At 41.3% G+C, this 9255-nt stretch overlaps 1 protein-coding gene across 1 annotated transcript; it reads left to right on the plus strand.

Moving 5' to 3' along the window:
- Positions 1–604: 604 nt before the first annotated feature.
- Positions 605–6600, plus strand: thap12a (THAP domain containing 12a). Its single transcript, XM_021317891.2, has 5 exons — positions 605–821; positions 1988–2105; positions 2448–2546; positions 4394–4430; positions 4508–6600. The coding sequence occupies exons 1-5, from the start codon at positions 736–738 to the stop codon at positions 6322–6324; spliced, it is 2157 nt and encodes a 718-aa protein (XP_021173566.2). The 5' UTR covers positions 605–735; the 3' UTR covers positions 6325–6600.
- Positions 6601–9255: the final 2655 nt, after the last annotated feature.

Consider the following 9255-nt stretch of genomic DNA (forward strand, 5'->3'; position numbering starts at 1 on the left):
CATTTTTTTTATTTGTTACATAGCTACCATATGAAAGTAGATATGTAAAAAAGCCAAAGCATAAACAGAAAATGTTCCAAACATGCCGAGACATGTTTCTGTGCAGCAGCTGGAACTAGTAATTAGGCAAACAAATCTCGCGCTATTTTCTTACGTCAGCCAAACCGCGTTTCTTGTTTAAACCAACTGGAAGTTCGCTGGACTTCAAAACAAAATAAAAAGAAATGCTAAGGTGAAACTAAAGTGCAACGCAAAGGAAATCGATTTTTCAATTAAATAATATATAAAAGAGAACAAGGTTTGCAAAATTATAAAAAGGGAGTATGCTGAAGATGAAATTACATGTCCGGGATGACTAAAACTCTTGATCAGCGTACTTGCGGAGAACCTTGCGGACAAAGAAGCGTACATTAAAGAATTTGTCAAAAAGCCCAGATTCTCCTCCACACGCCTTGGGGGATACAGTTATACTTCAGTTCATATCATTTAAACGGACACACTATAAATGTATCTTTGAAATCATGTAAGTGGTCGTCTTGTTGGACTTCACAGCATTGGTCATATTATTATTGTTGTTGTTTAGCGCTTTTAATTTTTTTTATTTTGAAGACAAGAACCGGAAGTTCTGTAGTAGAGCTCCGGAGTTTAGCCGCTAACGTTAGCGACTGCTTTTCTTTTCGAGAAAGGCCAAGAAAAAATAAACAAATAACTCTGGTTCGTTTTTACAAGGCGGCCATGCAGAATCACTGCGTCGTGCCGGACTGCCCCAGTGGCATCTCGGACTTTCAGGCACTTTTCCGGTTTCCACGAGATCCAAACAGGTAACTGATGCTAATCCAGTCGGGAGGATGCCCTGACTTGGTTAGCAGCCTTATCGGATTTACGACTTTAGTGTATTTTCTTTTAATGCGTTTTTTTTTTCTGGTGGGGCTAATTCGATATTAATAGATAAAGCAGTGTTGATGTTCTTGGATGCTACTAGCCTGTGTCTGAAAGTCAAATGTAGACCATATGACCAATGGGGGCAGTATTATGTCCGTCGGAAATGTATTAGAAGAAGAAGGCTCGGTTAGCAGAGCAAGTTAGCCTGGTCGTCTAACTTTCTTTTAATTCTCGGAGTGAGGCCGCTTCAGCATGTGCACTACACGGTGAAATACATGTAAGATCTGAGCATCAGTAAGCGGGCGGTCCAACCACTGAGCTATATAATACACTGAAGTGCTGAGTTTGCCCAGAAAATTGAAGTCACTGGCCGCCATCTTGCTACTCCCTACTCTCACAGAATCCCATAGGATTTGGTTGCAACAACAAGCAGTTTTCTGGCTGTGGGAAAACGTTTCACTGGTAATTCTACAGTCAATGGATGTACTAACACTATCAACTACTAGGAAATTATGTGCTGATATATTTTACTTGTTATTCATATTTTATATATATATATATATATATATATATATATATATATATATATATATATAATGCAAAATATTTCAGCACATGACTTTTTCAGTACTTGATAGTTTTAGAACATAACATAAAAGTATATGGCATTTGACATTTTAAAAGTTTTAAGCCCCCCCCCCCCCCTGAACATGAGAAAATCCTCGTTATTCGATGCTGTAGCGCACATATTCCCTAGTTACTGGAGGAAAATAGGGAGTACCAATATGGCGGCTGGTGGCTTCAAAGCGACTCGTTCAAACAGCGGGCTATTAGCACTCCAGTGTATAATGTGGCTCAGTGGGTCCAACATGCACCCCCAGCATGCACCGCCAGCTGCATGCTGGGGGTGCATGGCCAGATCTGATGGTTTTCCATATTGAAATCCTGATCGCTGTAGAAAACGTGTTGCTTAAATTGACAGTGAGCCTTTTTCTATTTATCTAAAGGTGGGATGAAAAATGTCCAGTCTGCTGACATATGTGAAATTTCTAGGAGTTGTCTGTGTGATTCGCAACGTCCTTATAAAGATGTTTTTTTTCCCCAGATCACAGAAGTGGGTCGAGCAGTGCCAGAGGACTGACCTCAGAGACAAACCAGCGGAGCAGCTGTACAGATACTACAGACTCTGTGGGAAACATTTTGAAGCGTCTGCGTTTGATAGTGTAAGTTGTGCTCTGGGTTTCATCCTCAGTATTGCCTGTCTCATCTACACGATTGCGTTTCCACAGTTCTTCATCTTCTAGAACTGATGCATTTTTTTAATTCTTCATTATCTTGCTTTCAATCTCATTTGTTTTACCTGTTTTCCTAGTTTTAACACGTGTCACTGTTGGTCCTGATTTAAAGCATCTTGTGTTACTCCTGCCTGTATCAATAAAGTTTGACTGATAGAATTCATTAAGTTATGCTTGTGTACTAATTTGTTGTTAATATGTATGAAGATTAGGTCTTAAAAAATAATGTTTTTTTGGGGTGTGGGGGAACTCTGTGTGCTTTTGTTACAGGATGCTCCGGGTTCTGTGTTGAAAGCTGATGCCGTCCCGTCTGTGTTTGTTGTTCCAGCCCAGCCTCAGGCCGTACAGGTGAAGCTTGAAAAAGAGACGGTGGGTAAAAGAAGGCCGCACCACTGTGGTTCATGGATGAAAGCGTTAGTTAATGATGGGATCTGGTACCTCGGGATCTGTGACGGATACTTTAGCTGCTCAATGTTAACGTATGCCGGCTGAATAGAGCTGAATTTCTTCTGGAGTTCATTGGCTTTGACTAGATTTCTGGGAAATGACCTTTAACTTTGACTTCTGTTGGGTTCCCTCTTGAACCATTTCCACACCCCGACTATACACTGACAGAAGCCACTGCCAGTTGGAAATACCATTTCATCAATATCAACATCAAATGTAGCGTTAACTGTAAAAGTTACCACTGGGCCCAGGGGTTAACCCTCATTGTCCAAGAAGATAAAAAAAAGCACTAATAGAAATCCATAGATTCTTCTAAGCAGGTATTTGTACTTTTGGCAAAGTGCTGGAAAATCAAATCAGCGTTTATATAAAGGCCATCAGCAGACAGAAGCATGAAGTGCTCTAGAATTTCCTGCTAGATGGCTGCATTTACTGTGGACTTCAGAAACCCAGTAGACCAGAACCAGCAGTTGTCCCCCTAAATCATCACTGACTGTGGAAACTTCCTACTGGATTTCAGGCAGTGTGGATTCTGTGCCTCCACTCTTCTTTCAGACTCTGGGACATTGAGTTCCAAATGAAATGAGAACTTTACTTTCATCTGAAAAGAGGACTTTGGGCCATTAAGCAGCAGTCTAGTTTTCTGCTGCCCATATTGTCACCAGTTAAGACATGGCGACTTTGGCGGCTGCAGCCCATGTCCTGGATGCCCGTGTGCGTCTGCCGCTTGAAGTTCGGGCTCCAGCTGCGGTCTGCTTCTTGTGAATCTCCTCACGAAACCCAACTCTAGAACGGCTTTGCTTCATGCACGTCTGAAGGCAGTGGCCATCCCTGCTGCTGGTGGAGCGTTTTTAACCACACTTATTCAGCACTTATTTTCCATTGGCTGCAAAGATAAATATGATGACATGTTTGAGATCTATCACTCCTTGTGTAAAGAATCTACAACTAGCTATGTTTACATGCATGAAATTTCACGATTGGGTTTAAAGACAAAAAAAAATCTCTTTTAATGTTTCGAATAGAAAGGTTGTATCTGAAGCCCCGACAGTTTTGCTTCCCAATATTTTTCCACCACTCAACAACCCGGAAATGCGTCACATTTGCAATCTGGTCAGTTTGCCACATTTAGAATAACTTGATCCTGATAAGCGTTTATATGCATGTGGATCGGATTATCAATCGGTACAAACCCCTACACTCAATCGGAATACAATTTCATTCCGATTGAGCTTAATCCGATCACAATAATCCGATTGGCTTGTTAACATAACACATTTTTATTCCGATTTGCCCTTTAGTTCAATTACCTTTGTCTATGTAAACGTAGCTTTCTCTTTTTGAGTTAAATAGTTGAAAAGAAATTGATTAAAATATAAATGTATTTGGAAAATAGCTTTTAATAACTGTAGATTTTATTACCTATTTCATGATCATTACAGTGGATCTCAAAAGTCTGCATCAACTTGTAATTGACTCAAAGAGGTGCAAAGTATTAATTCAAGTATGACACATTGATGGAACAGGCTTATTTCCCCTTTTATTCATGATTTTAATTTCCCCAGATATGAATAACATCCTAATATAAACAGATTTGTTTATCATACAAGATTTGTGTCACATTAAAGGTGGAGACCGTTTTGAAATGATTTATCCTGGCATTATTTATATTTACATAAACATTTAAAATCTATTGTATGTGATAAATATTCCCTATTACTCCATTTTTAATTTCATCTCACTTTCGATTCGTCTGATTGTCTCTGCAGACAAAGGATAATGAAACGGAAAAAAGGGGAAGGAAAAGTAAGTAACATTAAGATTTTCTTCTTATTATTATTATAATATTGTATTTCTGCCAATTGTCTTGATTTCTTCTTCAGAAATGAAAAAAGCTCCAGCAGAGCCTGATACAGAAACTGTCCAGACAGCTCCAGAAGAAGATGAGGAGAGAAAGTACCTGAAGACTTTATTCGAGGTCCTTCTGCTGCTCGGAGAACAAAGTATTCCAGCTTCTGTGCCTTCTGAGGGGACACATGAAGGCTTTAAGTCATGCAACTTCCAGGCGTTGCTGGAATACCAGCTGAACTGTGGCGATGAAGTCCTAAAGAAGAGGTCCGATCCGACAAAGCAGAGCTGCTTTGTCAAAGAGCTCGAGCCGCTGGTGGCGGTTTGTGAGCAGTATGTGCGCAGTAAGGTGATCGAGGGAGTCAAAGAAAGTGGCTTTTTCTCAATGCTAACCGACGAACCAGTGAAGATCTCAGGAGAATGGTGCATCCCGGTGTTTCTTCGTTACATGGACCAGTCGAAGAGCCGGCAGGAGAGGTTTGCAGGGTTCTTGACCTTTGAAGGAGACGCAGAGGACCTGCCAGGGAAACTGTTGGACGAAATGACTGACAGATGGGGTTTAGATATGAGCCAGTGTAGAGCCCAAGCCCACTCCTGCTCTGGCACGCACTCTAGAAAAATTCAAGCTTTCGCTTCCAAAGTGGCTGAGAAGTACCCAAAGGCAATTCTTGCACTTAGATCCACTAATCCTTTGAACTTGTCGCTGGCCAACAGCATGGCCGTGCCAGGCGTTCAGCTCGTCTTGTCCACCTTCAAGAAGATCGAATCCTTCTTCTCTCAGTCGCCTTTACTGCAGGAGGAATTTGAGCATGCTATTTCCATCTTCTACCCAGACAACAAGGGCAAAGCTGAGGAACTGAAGAAGATCTGCCGAACTAGCTGGACCAGGAGGAACGATGGGTTCGCCGTGGCACTGGAGGTCATAGAAGCGCTGCTGCTCTGCGCGGACAGCGTCCATGACAACGAAGACATGAGGTGGAACGACCAAATCACGTACAACGCCTTGGAGATCTCCAAAGCGCTGACTGACTTCGAGCTCGTCATGGCGTTAATCGTGCTGAAGAACATCATGGCCGTCATCCAGGTGTTTGGGAAGAACCTCCAGGGCAAAGCAGCAGATGTCCATTCTGCCGCAGCCAGTTTGACCGCCGTGCTGCAGTCCCTGAAGGAAATCTTGGACAACATCGACGTCTACCACGACTTTTTCTACGATGAGGCTGTTAACCTAGCGGCCGCCATGGAGATTCCCGTCAAGGTTCCTCGCAGGTTCTCGAGGAAGCATCAGGGGGAACCTGCAACCATCCAGGCAGACGGTTACTACAAGGAGCACCTGACGGTTCCTGCAGTGAATCACGTGGTCAGCCAAATGAACGACCTCTTCTCGCAGAACCACCGCCTGGCTTTGGGGTGCATGTCTCTGATCCCAGATGTCATAGAGAGGAACAAGTCCGCTCAGCCAGACGAGGAGAACGTCCAGGTGTTCATCGACGACATCCTAAACGCAGGAAGCCTCTCTGCCGAGCTGCACTGCTGGTGGGTTAAGTGGAGCAAAAAAGGCAAAGGCGAGACGTTCCCCTGCAGCCTCCACGATACGCTGCAGCTGGCCGACGTCAAGTTCTTCCCCAACGTGTTGATGGTTCTGAAACTCCTCAGCATCCTGCCGACGATTGCTCTGGAGGACAGCTCCAACGTGGCGTTCAAGCGTTTCCAGATGTACACCGAGAACACGCCTGACAGTGTCAAATCAAAAGGCCTCGCCCTTTTGAACGTAAACTACAACGTCGGGTTTGATCTGGATTCAATGGTGGAGCTCTACCAGAAGATGTACCCTGAAAGGCAGAACGCCTCATGAGCTTCCAGACTTCTTGCTTTATTTTCTGTGCCTGTTCTGTACTTTGTTTTATTTTTTTAGGTTAAACTGTAGAAATGAGGAACATTAGTATAAATTGGATCCCTTTAAACTAAAGGCTCCCACGTCGTTGGGCAGCTCTGTACATTACATGTTTGTAGTTTTTTTCCCTGTGCTGTTAACCAGATCTGTAGTGAAATGATCGTTTGTTCTGTTGTTCTGGTGCTTTGACCGTTTTCATTTGGATTTAATTTGTATTAAAGAGAAGTGATTTCTGTATTCCTTGGTCTTGTCATTACTTTTATTTTAGGGTTTTGTTCACTTAGTTTTCATATCGAAATTTGTGGACATGACATGAAAACCCACAGATAATAGAAATTGTTGAAATATTCCTCTGGGAACCGATTGAGCATCATAAACATGCTGCACAGCCCACTTTGGTTTTCCTGTTTCGATGCTTCATAGTCCCTGATATTTTTCACATTTTGTGAAGTTACAGACTTGATTGTATTTTATTAGAAATGTATGTGATAGGTTAAAATAATGTAATGTATAGTTATAAAGTGAAAGGAAATGGTACAGGGTTTTCACATTTTCTGCAAATACAAATCTGTATAATTTGGAAGTCTGTATTTAAACCTCGTCAGCTCAATGCTTGATAGAACTACCGCTGACTGTAGTTACAATTGCAAACTATATCGGGAATATCTTAACCAACTTTGCACATCTAGAGACTTTACCTTTGACTATTCTTTGCAAAATAGCTCAAACTCAGATTAGTTTTTGGAGGGCATCTGCTCACCTCACTTCTCTCGTCTTGCCAAAGATTCTCATTTGGGTTTAAATTTAGACTTTTACTGAGACATTCTAACCACTGATCTCTATTTATTCACTGGATTGCTGATTGCCCCGAAATACTGAAGTCACTGGCCGCCATCTTACTCCTCCCTACTCTCACAGAACCCCATAACATTTGGTTGCAACAACAAGCAGTTTTCTGGCTGTGGGAAGACGTTTCACAGGTAATTTTACAGTCAGTGGATGTACTAACACTATCAAGTACTGGGAATATCATGTGCTGAACTATTTTGCATGTATATATATATATATATATATATATATATATATATTGATTGATTGATTTGGTTGACTGCAGATTTCCACACAGTAAAGCTGCACAGATGAAACAAGGGGTGCAGAATGTGAGAAGGTGTAATGGGTGCAAGTATGTACCTACATGTATGTATGGTGTATGCAAATTCTCAACTAGAACCACAACTCTATATCATTACACCATTGAAGATATTTTTGGTAATTTGTTTACTGTTTCAATATTATTATTATTATGCAGAAATGTGTGTGCATACACACGCTGTGTATGTAACGTATAGATATACATGTACACTTGAGTGTGTATTTTGCAAATTTATGTTTTTCTAGTGTAGAAACTGTAGCTCTGTGGGGTGCTTAAATTGGTTCATTCATTTAGCTCTATTATAAATCTATGTCAGATTTAAAGGCTAATACACAGACACAGCATAAAAGTATATGGCATTTGACATTTTAAAATGCTTAAGCCCCCCTGAACATGAGAATATCATCATTATTCGATGCTGTAGTGCACATATTCCCTAGTTACTGGAGGAAAATAGGGAGTACCAATATGGCGGCTGGTGGCTTCACAGTGATGTGTACTACCAACGGCCAATCAGCAATCCAGTGAATAAATAGAGATCAGTGATACTAACACGTGCAGATGCTTTGACCTAATCTACTTCATTGTACTGTGAAGGGCTGTTCAGCGTGTGCCCTGCAGATAGGCACCAGCTCCCCTGCATGGATAGGTGGATATAGAAAACGCATGGATGGATATTTCATTGTAGTTTTGGCTACATGTTTAGGGAAGATGTACTACTGTATCACAAACCTCAGTTCCTGTTTAAATTCTTGCAGTTTAAGCAGGTTTTTGTCCAGTTTGGGCCTGTATTTATCTCCATACTTTTTCCCTTTGTCTTAGACAAGCTTCTCTGGCTGAAGAAAATCATCCTCACAGCATGATGCTGCCACCACTATGTTTCGTGGTGTGGACAGTGTGTGTAGGGTAATGTACAGTGTTGGGTTTCCCCAACACTAATTTAAGTGTAGGCCAGTTTAAACTGTATTTATACTAAGATTGATTTATACACAAGGAGTCTGACAACGTGCTAGACCAGTGCTTCTATGTTTTATGCAAGGGCCTACTAGGAGGAAGGAAATATGACAAAAGTTGTTTTGCAGCTGGTGGTTATATTCAGCCTTATCCTCTAAGCACTAATAGTCAGAAAATGGCTGCTGTGTCGAATGTTAAGGGCTGGTTAAGGATGATTCTGTATTATTATCCTAGTGACTGCCGTTCCGGGAGAGATTGAGTTTAGGGCGTATTTAACTTAAAAAGGTCAGTTGGAATCCTAATATCATTACCAGAACAGCAAACAGGCTTAAATTGGAGGCAACCAGACTTTTGTTCAGTTCTTTCTTTGAGCCTGTTTGCTGTTGCGATGACCCAGATAACTGAGAATTTGCACAGGCACTGTTACCAGAAATTCAGTTGAGAATGTGTCAATATGTGCAGGAAATATGTTTGTCAAAAGCTTCAGTGGTTAAATGCAGAATGGTTATATTGAACTAATCTAAAGTTTGCTTATTAAAAACAGTTCCACAGTGACGGTTATCTTTCAGTTAATGGAAGTCAGTTCCCTTTTAAATTAGTTCCCTAACAATGACAGATGGTGTATGGTGGAGTCAGGGTCATTTAGGCCACATGTTGGATCAGGAGCAGATTTTGGTGTTGAATTATGTTTACTGTTTTCAATAATAACAATAATCATACCAAATCTTCGTCTGGTGAAAAATGCCATACCAGGAGGATCATTGTGAATTTTAAAAGACAAACTG

Source organism: Fundulus heteroclitus, unplaced genomic scaffold, assembly GCF_011125445.2.
Source record: "Fundulus heteroclitus isolate FHET01 unplaced genomic scaffold, MU-UCD_Fhet_4.1 scaffold_157, whole genome shotgun sequence".
In the NCBI taxonomy this organism is placed as follows: Eukaryota; Metazoa; Chordata; class Actinopteri; order Cyprinodontiformes; family Fundulidae; genus Fundulus; species Fundulus heteroclitus.